This window comes from Hypanus sabinus, chromosome 13 (assembly GCF_030144855.1).
Source record: "Hypanus sabinus isolate sHypSab1 chromosome 13, sHypSab1.hap1, whole genome shotgun sequence".
NCBI lineage: Eukaryota > Metazoa > Chordata > Chondrichthyes > Myliobatiformes > Dasyatidae > Hypanus > Hypanus sabinus.
Window position 1 is genome coordinate 7044497 of NC_082718.1, and position 15446 is coordinate 7059942.

General features: G+C 41.5%; 1 protein-coding gene and 1 long non-coding RNA gene across 3 annotated transcripts in view; one reads left to right on the forward strand and one right to left on the reverse strand.

Moving 5' to 3' along the window:
- Positions 1–13591, forward strand: part of LOC132403616 (uncharacterized) — a 331526-nt gene extending 317935 nt beyond the window's left edge. For both annotated transcript variants that reach the window (XR_009515306.1, XR_009515305.1), the window contains exons 3-4: positions 2348–2544; positions 12454–13591. This is a non-coding gene — a long non-coding RNA (uncharacterized LOC132403616). The remainder of the gene's footprint in view (positions 1–2347; positions 2545–12453) is intronic.
- The window catches only part of LOC132403613 (collagen alpha-1(VII) chain-like), a 414548-nt gene that overhangs the window by 258353 nt on the left and 140749 nt on the right, over positions 1–15446 (reverse strand). Inside the window, exons 29-35 of the mRNA XM_059987065.1 lie at positions 15279–15323; positions 13452–13520; positions 11864–11959; positions 6226–6252; positions 5369–5422; positions 5072–5143; positions 1005–1064 (exon numbers count right to left, since the gene is read on the reverse strand). Coding sequence (XP_059843048.1) covers positions 1005–1064; positions 5072–5143; positions 5369–5422; positions 6226–6252; positions 11864–11959; positions 13452–13520; positions 15279–15323 — 423 coding nt within the window. The remainder of the gene's footprint in view (positions 1–1004; positions 1065–5071; positions 5144–5368; positions 5423–6225; positions 6253–11863; positions 11960–13451; positions 13521–15278; positions 15324–15446) is intronic.

The following is a 15446-nucleotide window of genomic DNA, read 5'->3' on the forward strand; positions in this document are numbered from 1 at the left end:
TCAGATTGCACCATTCTAAAGTCTCTGGTCTTGTCCACGTTAAGACTCAAGTTGTGTTGAGCAGTTACTGTGCACTTTTAACCCCAAGACTCTATACAGGAAGGACATCAGAAAATATTACATTAGAACTGAATCAGAATCAGATTAATATCACCAGCATATGTCGTGAAATAGAAATAAAAATAGTCAGATAGTGTTCATGGGCTGAATGTCCATTCAGCTATCTAATGGCAGAGGGGAAGAAACTGCACATGAATTGTTGGGTTTTAGGTTTCTGTATCTCCTTCCTGATAGGAGCAATGAGAACAAGGCATGACCTGGGTGATGGGGGTCCTTAACAACAGATACCGCCTCTTTGAGGCACCTCTCCTTGAAGATGTCCTGGATACTACAGAAGCTAGTGCACGTGATGGAGCTGACTGATGGCTCTGCAGTTTGTTCCCCACCCCCCTACACCAGACAGTGATGCAATCAGAATGCTCTCCACGGTACATCCATAGAAACTTGCCAGTATTTTTGGTGACACACCAAATTTCCTCAAACTCATAATGAAATATTGCCACTGTTGAGTCTTTTTTATAACTAATCTTACCTTAACAGGCTGGATCACACTCATTCCAACTCGGTACATTTATTTGCCCCCATCTAATAACCCCATGGCTTTATCATGGCTCCTAAAAGCCACAAGTACCACCAGGCTCCACAACAGTGAAATACCAGTTCCACGGTTTTTAGTTAGTGCAATTTACTAGCAGTTAAATGGATTTCAAGGGTTAAAATAATGTGTCTTTGTCTTCAGTCACCTGATTGCCTAAACAATTTGAACCTCTGGGTACAGGAAAATGCAAAGGGTCAGCAATAAAATAATCTCCAACTTATTTGAAATGAAGAGATTTGCCATTGACCTTTAAATCAAAAATATCATTTACTGGATGAAACTCTGAGTGTGCTAAATTACAGGCAAATCACCCATTGTTTGGTAGTTATGAAGTAAATTGTTTTACCTTTTCTCCCTCAATCCCCTTTTCTCCAGGTATTCCTGGGATGCCAATACCATCAATTCCCTAAAAAGAAATAATAGAATCAAAATTAGTTTTTAAAATATATTTCAAAGTACATTTATTATCAAAGAATATATAAATTATACAACCCTCAGATTTGCCTGCTTACTGGCGGCCACAAGCAAGAAACCCAAAAATAACACCATTAAAAAAATATAAAGACCAACACCCAATGCACGGAGGAAGAAGGACAAAAATCCACAAGTCATGCAAGCAATGGAAGCAAGCCACAACATTCTGAACCGAATTGAGTCCGTAGATCCAAATCCCCGGAGCAGCCCGGAGGTAGACCCGAGCATTGGTGGGTTCAGATCGATGGACACAACTTGTCATTAAAATAGGCAACTGTGGAATGCTTCTCCCTATAGATGCCGCCTGGCCTGCTGCGTTCCACCAGTATTTTGTGTGTGTTGTTTGAATTTCCAGCATCTGCTGATTTCCTCGTGTTTGCGACTGTGGAATGGTTTAGTTGACACATTCTGAAGGCCACCTCACAAGAAGGCATATGATATAAAATCAGGAGATTCTGCAGATGTGGGAAATAATAATAAAATGCTTTAATAATAATATACTTCGAATCTTCGAATCCAGAGGAACACACAGAAAGTGCTGGAGGAACTCAGCAGATCAGGCAGCATACAGGATGTGGAGAGGAATAAACAATCGAAATTTTGGACCAAGACCCTCCATCAGGCATATGGCATTCTTGCCTTCATTAGTTGGTGCCCTAAGTATAAAAATTGGTGTATCATGTTGTATCTCTTTATACTTTTGGTATGGCTACATTTGAGTATTGTTCAAAATGAAAAGTACATTTATTATCAAAGTAAGTATATGGTGCCGTCATCTGCAGATTTTCTCGTGTTTGTGATTCTACTACCACTTTGAGATTTATTTATGCAGATGTTTACAGGAAAAAGAAATACAATGGAACTTTATGAAAAATATATAAACAGACTGACAAACGTCGAATGTGCAAATACAGAAAATAATTCTGAGAACGAGTTGTAAAGATTCCTTGAAAGTGAGTTTGTAAGTCGTAGAAACAGTTCAGAGCTGTGGTGAATGAAAATAACCATGCGAGTTCAATAGCCTGATGGTTGAAGGGTAATTACTGTTCCTGAACCTGGTGATGTGGGACCTCAGGCTCCTGTACCTCCTGCCCGATGTTAATAGTGAGAAGAGGGCATGGCCTGGATGGTGGGGTCTTTAAAAGTTCAAAGTCAATTTATTACCAAAGTACAAATATGTCACCATTCACTATACTGAGATTCATTTTCTTGCAGACACCCTTTTAATTGCAAAGAAACAGAACAGAATCAATGAAAACCTGCGCACAACAAGGCAATCAGGCAATGTGCAAAAGACTGTTAAAATGCAAAAGAAAATAAATAAGCAAGCAAGCAAGCAATAAATATCAAGAACATGAGATGAAGAGTCCATGAAAGTGAATCCATGGATTTTGAGAACAGTTCAGTGTTGGGTAAGTGACGTTGAGTGAAATTATCCCAGTGATTCAAGAACCTAATAGCTGAGGAGTAATAACTGCCTCTGAAACTGGCAGTGTGGGTCCTGTGGCTCCTGCACCTCCTTCCTGATGGTAGCAACGAGGGGAGAGCGTGGCCTGGGTGGTGTGTATGCTTGATGATAGTTGCTGCTTTCCTGTGAGAACACTCCATGCTGATGTGCTCAGTAGTGGGGAGGCTTCACCTGTGATGGACTGGGCTGTATCCACTACTCTGTGCAGCCTTTTCTCTTCCCAGGCTATGATGCAGCCTGTTAGGATATTCTGCACTGTGCACCTATGGAAGTTTGTCAGCATTTTTGGTAGTGTGACAAAGTTATGCAAGCTCCTCTGAAAGTAGAGGTGCTATTGTGCCTTCTTTGTGATGGCATTTACAATTTGTGTTGATAAGAGATTCACCAGTACGCTACCTGGATTGGAGTGTATTAACTATGAAGAAAAACTAAACAAACATATCATTTTCTCTGAAGCATCAGACTTGGGAGCGGGATCAACTTGTTAGAAACATATAAAATTATGAGAGGCACTGACAGGGTAGACAGAGTCTTTTCCCAGACCACAGTAAAAATAAAAGGGCATAAGTTGAAGGAGAAGGTTTAAAGGAGTTGTGCAAGGCAAGATTATTTTACCCAGAGAACAAGACTTTATACCAAGAATACCCTACTAGAGGAGGTGATGGAAGCAAATGTGATTGCTACATACAGACTCTGGAACAGAAGGGAATAGATGGATTTGGAACACGTGTAGGCAGGTGGGATTAGTTAGATTGGCATCAGAGTTGATGGGCCGAAGGGCCTGTTATACCATTCAATGTTAATTTCCTGGCATCCTTTCATTGAGGTGAGTTAAAAAAAAAAATGAGTAACCATTACTTTAAAATTAAATTAAAATTAATCCATTGATAGTCTAAAATTTTATGCCAGGTTAATAGTTTTGATTATATCTAAAATGGAAAATGGCCAGTTCTGAAGGATGAGAGATGCTGCAGAATAAATGGTTCAGGACCTTGGTTTGGAAGGATTGCAATTCCCATTGGGATGTGCATGGAGATGATTTGGTGTCACATTTGGCTTCTCCATTTTCTTTAACTTTGTGTAATTCACAACTTCTTGACCTTGAAAGGACCATTGGCCACCATTAAAGGGTATTTACTGTTTACCACTGAAACTTAAGACAGAAAATGTGCACACAGATAGACTCCACATGCAATGATGCAGGCCCCCCCTCAACAGTTACCGTAAGTGCTAATGGGAATTTCTGTTCTTCCAAGCCCAGGGTCATTCAAGTCTATTTTGGTGTATGTTTGGATATTACAGTTAAGATAAGTTACTACACAAAGAACCAAAATTAAGCCTAGGTGTCCTTAAAAAGGATCAATACCATCACAGTCAGAAAATATATTGTTAGGTGAACAAATTGTTGCCTAGAATTTTCATTGTGTAGCCACATTTGAAAAATAAAATGATCAAACATCACGTAGAAATATGTGGAGTATTTGTGGACGTGGGAAGTCTGCAGATTCCCTTCCACCTTCTCCGTGTGCCTGAAGCTATGATGTGTGGAAATGCTTGGCATCCCATGGCACACAATGCCAGCAGCCCGTACACGACTTCTGGACCTCGGCCGTGCTTGCAATATAGCTTGTGAGAGTGCTTCGGGAATACACAAAGGGGATATGCTTGAGCAGAATCTCATCCATTATGAACCGGCATGGAAAACCAACTCCAGCTCCCTTTTATGATGCCTTCATCCATCTCTCAGATCCCCACCAACTACCATCCTCCTTCCACCTTAGCTAATGAAAGGAGAGAAAACCTGCACCGTTCATTTAAAGCTTACAGGCATTTCGAGCTGGGTGGAGTTAATAGATAGACTGGCACCGATTTCAATAAATGGCAGAACAAAGTCAAGGGGCTAATAGGCAATTTCTAATGCCAACCCCAAATTATCTACTTACCTCCTGCTTCTGGCATTGTGTGCCCTCATGTTACTAGCCTGCTGCTTCAGCCCTCTTCCAATTCCAGCCCAGTGAAACTTTGCCAATTTTTGATCTTTATCAATTCTATGTCGATAACCATCACACCAATAGCATCCCCCCCACAACCAATGTGTGATCCTGCCCCAGATTCATGTTATTTCTTTAGCTTGCTCTTCATTTACAATGAATGCAAGAGAAAGTCTTTCAAAAATATAAGAATATTCAGTTGCTTTGGAGCCTTAGGCCTTAATAACTATTGAATCTTGCAGGTCAAGCAAAATGGTCTTTGTCATTTCCATTTAATTCCCTGGCATTTATAGATTGATGGAATTATTCTTGAGATCAATCCTGATCTAACTGAGTGATGGAACAGTCTCTAGGGCCAAAGGTGATTTCTTCTTTCATAATTGAATGACACAAGGCAAGTTACAATATATGAAAAATGATGATGTGTACTCCATGAAGTGTCCTATCTAGAAACATCCTGGAACACTCTAATGTTGGTACCTTTTCTCCTTTATTCCCCGGGTGCCCAGGAATTCCATCAAGTCCAATTGGTCCAGGCAAACCAGCAATTCCCTGTAAAGAAATATTGAACAATAAACGTATCTCACTTGCTCCTATCCTAGCTCTCATGTCATATACAAGCACTCTAGATTCATTGGAGTCACGTTCTAAACTGTTATTCTCAACCAAGGTTACCTTATATTTAACCACTAAACCACTGACTCTACTTATGGCATTATCAGAACACTGGATCTTCCCACTGACCATCAAAGAGATACAATAAAGTCTGATACTTACAGGGGCTCCCATTGCTCCCTTGTCTCCTTTAGGGCCAGGTTTACCACGTAAGCCCTGTTGAATAATCATATTTCATTGTCATTAGATGAATGATACGCAATTTACAATTGATATTTCACTTTCAGCCTGGAAACTGGAATTCCTAAGGAAAATAAACTTAATATAGCTAAAACAATTTAATAAAAAAATGAAGGATGAAGGAAGACGAATCAATGCTTCCAAACCTATAGTTTTAGTATGTTATCTCTCCCATCATGCCATAATACATTTTAAACATTTCTATGCTCCATCTTCATTTTACACTTTATGGTAAATACCTTTGAATTTAATAAACTCCAATTTAATAATCTCTCTTTGAGGGTAGAAATTTTCTCTTAAATCTGTTTTGAAATGTTCTAGTTAGACCTTGTGGTTGAATATTTTGTATACACAGAGACAGAAAGAGTTTGTCACGTTATTTGTTTTGTATTGCAGAATAAAGGCGGCAGTTTGGGTAAAATTAGCACTTCACATAGGGCCAGAGGGCTTTGGGATCAAGACAACCTGTGGAATTGGCCACATAATGCAGCTGACTGACCAAAAGTGTGAATGGATGCAGTTCTGTGACCATTACAGGGCTTCAAATCAGATGATTAGTCATGTTGTTACCACACAGGCATGAAGGCAAGAAACTTGAACTGGAAAATAAACTAAGTTTAAGTTTCAAATCTTTGAAGTGGACTCTCACTGTTGATGGACTTAGAGGTGTTTGATATGAGGATTTCCCTTCTGAATGAAATCTGACTGTTTTATGAGTTACAAACCCACAGGGAAGTTAGAGCATTTCAGTTAATAATGATAAATTATTACTTACTTACCCTTGGACCAACAGCTCCTGGCTCACCCTGTAAAATACAGATAGCAATTTAGGGAATATTTTGCCCTGAAGGCCATATGCAAGGGTTGAGAGGTTGTTGAGTCTACAGTGTGAAGATTGTCGTTACTTTTTGGCAATACGAATAAATAATCAGATTAATTTTTAGATAAATCACTTTATAATTCAACCAAAGGACAAAACACCATGGAAAGTGATCATTCAATCCCTCATGAGTTTGAGAGAGCTATAAAAATGTTCCTTTAACCTTGTACTTCTTCCTCCCTTTTTCCCACCTTCTTACTCCGACTTCTCCCCTTTCTTTCCAGTCCTGATTAAAGGTCTCATCCAGAAATGTTGAATGTTTATTCACTTTCATGGATGCTGCTTATTCATTTCCATAGATAGAGTACTTCCAGCATTTTATGTGCATTCCTTTCATTAGCCTTGATATCTTTTTCCTAATCTAGTATTTACTACTGCAAAGTCAAGTTAACTGGTGTACTGTTATCATTATTTTTCCCATTGCTCTTCTTTCTTAAGGGAGGAGGGGGTTATATTTTCTGTTTTCAGTCCATGGGAGCAGTTTTAGAACCTATGAAATTTTGGAATGCAGAACCCAATACATCCACATTGCTCTTTCAAACCCCAGGATGCAGATCAAGAGGTTCTGTGGTTTCCTTGTCTTTTTTCCCCAATACTAGTTGCTTTCAATAATATCAATTAATTTAGCCTCTCAATCATTTTAGAACTGTGTTTCTCCACAATTCCAAAAGGTTTTCTGTGCCTAAAGATAAGGTTAAAAAGATTAGCTTAATTTGTCATGCGTACAGTGAAGTGCACTGTATGCATCAATGCCAGCACTGACCAAGGATGTGCTGCAATCAGCCCATAAATGTGGCCTTGCTTCCATGTCCACAGCTTGCTAACCCTAACACATCTGTCCTAGGAACATGGGAGGAAACCAGAGGACTCAGAGGAAAGCCACACAGTCATGAGGAGAACACATAAAGACCATGGTGGGAATTATACCCCGCTCTTAGAGAAATCATACTATAATTCAACCAAATGACCCATTTCCACTGCCACTGCAAAGTGTTATGCTAACTGCTACACAACTATACTGCCCTTTAATATATTGAATTCTAAAAACTTAGGAGTTCACCCTTCTGCCTGTGGGTGAACTCAAAATATTTGTTCAAATTCTCTGCTATTTCTTTATTTCTAAATGTCATTTTCCAAACTTAATTAGTAGTGTGATCCACATTTTGCTTTTGCATCACACACCAGGGTGCTCTTTTCAATTACCAGAAGAGATAACCGTAGCCTTTGGTCGTCAGGTAGTGCCCAAATAACAGAGTGTTTCAACCCTTAACCACTACACTCTCTAGCTGGCAGGTCAGCAGTGGTGGCCAAGTCACTGCCCATCTGCCCCGACTTCCTTCCAGCTCAACTCCTCTCGCCTGCAAGAGACGCCTTCTGCATCCTCCCCCATCCTGCGAGCTGCTTGGTCCTTGCTCTTTTCATCAAGGCTCAGTGCAGACAGCAACCTTCATGCTGACCTTGCCGGAACCCTCTACGAGGAATAGCAACGTCTGCCATCCTTTGTCCCTGCACTCTGAGAGTAAAGACTGGTACTCCAGGATCTTCCTCCTATAGTACTCTGAGCTCCACCAGGATGATTTTCTTGTCTTTGGTGGACCACAGTACAATGTCTGGTCAAAGTGTGGGTAGCACCACCTCTGGGAACTGTGGCTTCCTCCCCACTCCCAGGATTTGGCATTTTGCAGCCTATTGGATTTAGGCCTCTTTGATATGACTGGTTCAGCACTCTCTTTGATTGTCTTGTTGCCAGCTGGTCTCTTTTTACACCTCTCCCATTCCAGTGTGTCAGCAAGGGACAGCAGGACCTTGTTGTGGCACCACCTATACTGTCATTGGGTTAAAGCTGTTTTGCATCGTGTGCCAGTGAACTCCGCTGACCACAAAGCTTACAGTTAGGGTCCTCTCTCAGCCCCCATGTAAGCAGCAGTGATGGTACAGGGTGAGTGTCAAACGCAGACGGCAGAAGGAAAGAAATGTGGAAGGCCTCCAGTCTCCAAATCTCTGCCCAAGTGATCTTGTGCTTGGGAAGATCCCATTTCATCCAGGTACCCTGTGACCATTATCTCCACCACCCTTGATACCTGCCTTTCATCCTTGTGGTTCCATACCTCTGCCTGGACCATGTCACGTCTATCCCTTCACTTGCACTCCCCCATCATTGGAAGTATGTAAAGCCGAGGCCCTGCTGTCACAGGCATGGATTTCAATGAAGTCTCCCAATTGCAGGGAGCTCATTGTAAGGTTTATGGTTGAGTTGGCGGCCCACTGTAATTCCTAATTGGTTTATTAGCTTGTTATCGGAACCTCTCAGTATTAGCACAATTCTAAACTTTACTACCTTGAACTTCTCCACTACTGATAACACCAGGAGCCGAAGCTGGCCTCATCTGATGTAGAGCCCCACTGAAGAAAAACTTGAGGGTGTTCCCCAACCACCCCTGCAGATGCTTGTTGACTGTCCTCATGGGGAACTCACCGTGGAAACAGAGCAGCCTTGGTACAAGACCCAGTTGGTTCAGCCATGTCTTAAATTTACCAGGGAGTCCGGCTTTGTCAATTTTCTTCAGCCACTGTTCAGTCTGCTTTACTGTGTTGGTGATGTAGTGGGACCTACATTAACTTTAGTAGTCTTTTGGTGTAACATAGTCATCGAATTTTTTAAACAGCTTTTTAAACTTTCTTGTCAGACTATCTACTTTCCATTTTCAAACCAATGCCTTTGTCATGGACTTGAAAAGATGGCTGATCTCTGCTCCACAAGATAATGATGAAGATTTTTCCTGTGCAATGGTGTGAGATAGGTGACAATGAATCAGTTGCTTCTTCACCTTTCTCCAAATTAACTTCAATAGAAATAAAATGGAAAGAGCTAATCATTTTTTCATTCACAGAGCTGTCAGAACCTGTTGCACTTCCGCTGGAAATACAATAGAAACAGATCTCATAAAAGATTTTTAAATGCAAGTTGGGCAGGTTACACAGGATGAGGAATTTTCAGTGGGGCAAATAAAAGCAGAGATCTTTCAAGGAGTCAACAGGGGCATAGTAGGTCAAATGGCCAAAGTTATACTGCATCCGGTGCACCCAGTGTGGCCTTTTATATATTGGTGAGACCCGACACAGACTGGGAGACCATTTCGCTGAACACCTACACTCTGTCCGCCAGAGAAAGCAGGATCTCCCAGTGGCCACATATTTTAATTCCACATCCCATTCCCATTCTGATATGTCTATCTATGGCCTCCTCTACTGTCAAGATGAAGCCACACTCAGGTTGGAGGAACAACACCTTGTATACCGTCTGGGTAGCCTCCAACCTGATGGCATGAACATTGACTTTTCTAACTTCTGTTAATGCCCCTCCTCCTCTTCTTACCCCATCCCTGACGTATTTAGTTCCCCCCCCCTTTTTTTTCCTCTCTCTCTGCCCATCACTTTGCCTGTTCTCCATCTCCCTCTGGTCCTCCCCTCCTCCTTTCTTTCTCCCTAGGCCTCCTGTCCCATGATCCTTTCCCTTCTCTAGCTCTGTATCCCTTTTGCCAATCACCTTTCCGGCTCTCAGCTTCACCCCACCCCCTCTGGTCTTCTATCATTTCACATTTCCCCCTCCTCCTCTACTTTCAAAATCTCTTACTATCTTTCAGTTAGTCCTGACGAAGAGTTTTGGCCTGAAATGTTGACAGTAATTCTCCCTACAGATGCTGCCTGGCCTGCTGTGTTCCACCAGCATTTTGGGTGTGTTGCTTGAATTTCCAGCATCTACAGATTTCCTTGTGAAAGCTATTCAATACTTCTGTCAGCTTCTGGTAAAACTGGCTGCTGATTTGTCTGTCCACTTTATACTGTAACATTGAATCTTAACTCTGCCATAATGAAGTCTAAAGGATGATCACGTTTGACAATGGAAGATTTAGAACACAATACTAATCAAAACCACAAATGAATTCTACTTAGATTCCGCTGACATAATAGGAAACTATAAGCCACTAAATGATGAACGTGATCCTTTTACTGATTAAAATGGATCACTTTAAAGAGGACACTCAACTCAATCCATTGATCCACCTAATATGGCCCAGCCAATGTACTTCTAACTCAATTGACAAACTTTCACAACTGAAGGTTGATCTTCACGACACTGTTACAAGTAACATGCACAACCAAAATAGTGATTTCCTTGAACATGCCTACATAATAATTATAAAAATATTGAGGAAGAATATAAAGATTGCTGGAAACATGAGATAGTGCAGATTCTGGGATCTGGAGCAATACACAATGTGCTGGAAGAACTCAATGGGTCAAGCAGCATCTGTGGGAGAAAGGAATTGTTGGGATTCAGCTTAAAATGTCAACTTGAGGACTGAGAGTGGAGAGATGGACTGGTCAGCACAGGGTAGAGAAGTACATTTCAAGTACATTCAAGGATTCAAGTACATTTGTTATCGAAGAATGTATAAATTATACCATCTTGAGATTTGCTTGCTCACAGGTAGACACAAAGCAAGAAACCCAAAAGAGCCCAATTGAAGAAATAAAAGTAAAAATACCAGACCAACACTTGATACACAAGAGAAAGAAAAATAATAAAAATCATGTAAACAATTGAAGTGAACAACAGCATTCCAAACCAAAATCAAGCCCTCAGAACTGAACCCTGGAGCAGGCCCAAAGCCTTGCTTATCAGTTCATCATATTAGTGGTCGTGGAGCCCAGCAGCCGGGGCATTCATCATAGCCGCAGTGCCGTGGAGATGACTATCACAAAGAGCGAGCAACATCGGCTCTCGTCCTGACTGACATGCTGTACTCAGTCTATCTGGGTCAGCGTTTAAATTGACCAAACAACAGGACAGTGAAAAGCTCCAGGGGTAAAACTTGCGGGCAGTGTGAGCAAAATTGGCTTTTGCCTCCGATCTGGGCAGGCATTTAAATGTAGTAGCAAGAAAGTACTCTGAGATGTTTAGTGGGCTGAGCGGGGGTGTGAGACGTCGCGCAGGCGAGCGAGGTGAGCAGGGATGGAGTTGGAAGGCTGTGGCAGGTGAATGATAGTGAGGCAGACGAGAGGAAGACAAGAGGTGGATAGGGAAAGGAAGTATGAAGATGGGAGATAAGCAGGAATACAAAGCACTACCAAGTGCTGAATTTGGATAAGTAAAGGAGCTGAGAATAAGAACCTTAAGTGAAGAGGGGAACAACAGTTGGAACCAGGTGGGCAGGGTGCTGGGGTGTTGTGAAGTGGGTAGATGATGCTCGGAGAAGGAAGAGTACAATGGGGGGCTATGGGAAGGGGGAATGAAAATAGGAGGGCTGGAGTATCAAAAGGAGGGGTAAGAAAAGAAGGAAATAAGGGAAAAGACTGCTGGTCCAGTATCATCAGTTTGGTAAAGGTCTTAACGTTCCAGTTGGTTTGTAAAAGGATGGCCATATTAGTGGTGAGAAGGAACTCTCAGAATAGATCCTATCTGTCATGTGTTCTTACAGTCAGCAAACCCAAGGATGGAGTGAATTCATGTTTGGAAGGAAGAAGTTACCAACCTTGACAGAGATGCCAGGCTGCCCCTGAGGCCCCGGCTGTCCCGGAAGCCCCGATGGTCCGGGTACACCTGGAAGTCCTGGCTCACCACTTGGACCCTAAATATAAAAGTTCATTAAGCTGTGAAAAGTAGATCTTATTAAGGAGTAGTCGAGACAACATGTGGAATAAACTTACCCTTGCATCTGCCCTAGCTTTAGGTTGCATTTTATGGCCCATCTGGGAGCAATCATGCACTGAGATGTCATAAAGCTCCAACTGCCGCATAGCACCATAACACAAGTAGTGCTTTCTGACTGAAATTTCATACTAACCACTGTATATCACTGTCTACAACTTTAAATTGCTGCATAAATTACTTGTTTCGTACCAGTAATTTTAGACCAAAGCAAGGATACCCAGTATACTTAGTCATTGCAAAGGCACCATGCATTGTAACTTTTAAAACAATCTGCCAAACATATTTTTCCTTAAGCAGCCTATTTCTCACGAATGACAGGCAGAGAAAAGACATTACTGTGTTTAAGAGTCTCCAAAGTAAAATGTTGAAAAATCCATATCTATTTTCACTACAGTTTCTCTTTATCCATAGGAACAAGAATAATCCATGGAGCTGCTTGAGTACAAGATCATGGCTGATCTGTGACCCAACTGTATCTACCAGCCTTTGCCCCAGATCTTCTTACAGAAATCTATAGATCTCAACCTTAAAATTAAGATCTAACGCACTGTTAATTATGCAGAGTGTGTCTGACACTGATCCTGAGAGGACGAGCTTTAACTTTGAGACTAATGCCACCACTCCCTCTTGCTCCGTGCTGTTGGCACTCCACCTACAGGCTAAGATTCTACCTGTAGGAAGGTGGCATTCAATCAGCTGATTGAAAAGTATATAAAGGCCAAACATTCGGAAGACACACCAAAATCAACAGCACGCTGACAATGTCTTCTTGCGTGGTGGCGAAATTGTCAATTTCAGAGGACAACTCAACCCAACCATACCCACTAGTGTATTAGATTCCAGGGAATGGAGTTCCATTAGGTTTAATATCATATTGGAATCCTTGATACAACTTCCACCTTCTGCCAGAGCAGAGAATTCCAGAGGTACATCACTTGCTGTGAGAAGAAATTTCTACATATCTGAGTTGTAATTGACCAGCCCCATTACGTTATATCTCCTTGTTCGAGACTCTGTCATAGAACTAATGCCAAAGGAGGCATACTGTGCCTCTTTCAGCTCCATCGTTTAGCTTCCTCTGTTTTCCCAATAGACTTTTTTCTATCCAAATACACCTAATAAGATCAGTAATCAGAAACTCATTCCAGTTGGGAGCCCAATATCGTCTTGTACCCTGCCTTAAAATTCATGAAACAAACTGATAAGGAATGAAGTTTAGACATAAATACTTTATTACTATATTTGTGTTATAGTGACTACAAAATCCTTATCTCCTCACCAACATTTTACAGGAAGCAAAATAAAATCACATCATAACAGGGTCACAATTTCACTTACTTCCATTATTGGGATCCTGTCTAGAATTTCCCCTTCTGATTTCATCTCTATATATTTTAATCAGTTCTTACCGGAGATCCAGGTTCTCCTCTCCGGCCAGGAATAACATCACTTCCTCCTAGAACATACCCCGGTTCTCCCTGTAACAAGACAATTGTCAATGAGGATAGCTTACTAGACACTAAGTCTAGATTTACTTGATTAATGTAGTGGCCAGATGAGATTGGGTGGGTGGGGGGGGTGACTTGTTTCACCTTTGAAGTGGTTACTAGCCTTTTTCTCAAGAAGAAGAATCTAGCTGGATCTCCTTTGCTTTCCTTCTGCAACCAAATTATTCCGACCCCAGTCCTTAAAGCTTCAACTGTTTCCAGTATCCGTAATTACACTGAGTGGCCACTTTATTAGGTACTTCCTGTGGTCTTCTGCTGCTGTAGCCCATCCATTATTTTACCAACATCTGACACACAGTGGAACTAGCTACTGGTTGCAAATTACATACTTCTTGGGTCTAATATAAATTTACTGTTCAGGGTGCCAGTATCTGCCCTTTAATCCCCTCTATTAATGTAATTTCAAGGTTTAATTAATCTGCACGTGCTCTAGCTTCCTTCCACATTCCAAACAGTCATACGGGTTAGTAAGTTAATTGGTTGTGTGGGTGCAATTGGGCAGCACTGGTTCATTGGGCTTGTTACTATGTAAATCGATTCTCTAAATAAATAAATAAAATGGATACTGATAACAAGAACTTGCATTTATGGAACATCCATAACACAACAACCACCCCTGCAAAGTACTTTGCAGAAAAAGTGACTATGTACAACTGAACACCATGTCACTGCAGGTTCCCAAAGGCCTGTCCATAAAGATAGGTTCTATGGAGTATCTTAAAGGAGAAGAACTCTTCAATAAGGTCCCCCAGGGACGTTGTTCTCATAACTAAGAGGTTTAAGTTAATAACCATGTGTCTTGGCCCATCCTCAAATGCTACTTGCATCCCTCCTCCACAACACCTTTATTAATATTCTTATTTCCAAACCTCAGCCAATATACACTCAGTGGCCACGTTATTAGATACAGGAGTGGAACCTAGTGTGGTCCTCTGATGCTGTAGCCATTTCACTGCAATGTTCAATGGTATGTACATTCAGAGATGCTCCTCTGCTCACACCTGGTGTAATGCATGGTTATTTGAGTTAATGTCACCTTCCTGTCAGTTTAAACAGTCTGGCCTGACTCATTCACACACAGAATGGCCACTCACTGGAAGTTTTGTTTGCAAAAGCTCTGAAGACTGTTATCCATGAACATCCCATGACATCAGCAGTTTCTGAGACAGTCAAACCACCCCATCTGACAGCAACAATCATGCTGTGGTCAAAGTCACTTGGATCACATTTCTTCCCCATTCTGATGTTTGGTCTGAACAACAACTGAACCTCTTGACCATGTCTGCATGCTTCTATGCACAGTGATGCTGGCACATGATTGATTAGATATTTGCATTAACAAGCAGGTGCACCTAATAAGCTGGACACTGAGGATTTTTGTTAATAGGGCTGCCTTACGGCACTGCAGGAAACAAGCTATCCAAGTAGCCCCACTCTTTTTCACTTCCCTCGCAATCTAACGGTTCTCCCCTTTCCAAGCACATATCCAATTCCTTTCTGGACATCTGCTCCCACAACCTTTTCAAGCAGTGTGTTCTGGATCATAAAACTTCAACACATTAAAGGATTTCCCCATTGTCTCTTTTCTAATTCTTTTGCTGTCTTTGTGTACCTCTTCAGCTACCTGTACAAACCATTCCTCCTCACCTGCTCTATCAAAGCCTTCAAAAGGACTGTCTTTGTATTACAGTTTCCATAAATTGTTCCCACATGAGGGTTCATACTCACTCTCTCGCCCTTAGGACCTGGAGGACCTTTAAATCCGGGAAATCCCTAGAGAAAGAAAGTGCACAGGTTATGGGAATAATAACAGGAAATCTCTTGCAAGTGACAAGGCATTAACAAGTGAAACCAGGAGGTAAGGTCAAGCACGTGGTCTGAAGGATGTTAAAGTGC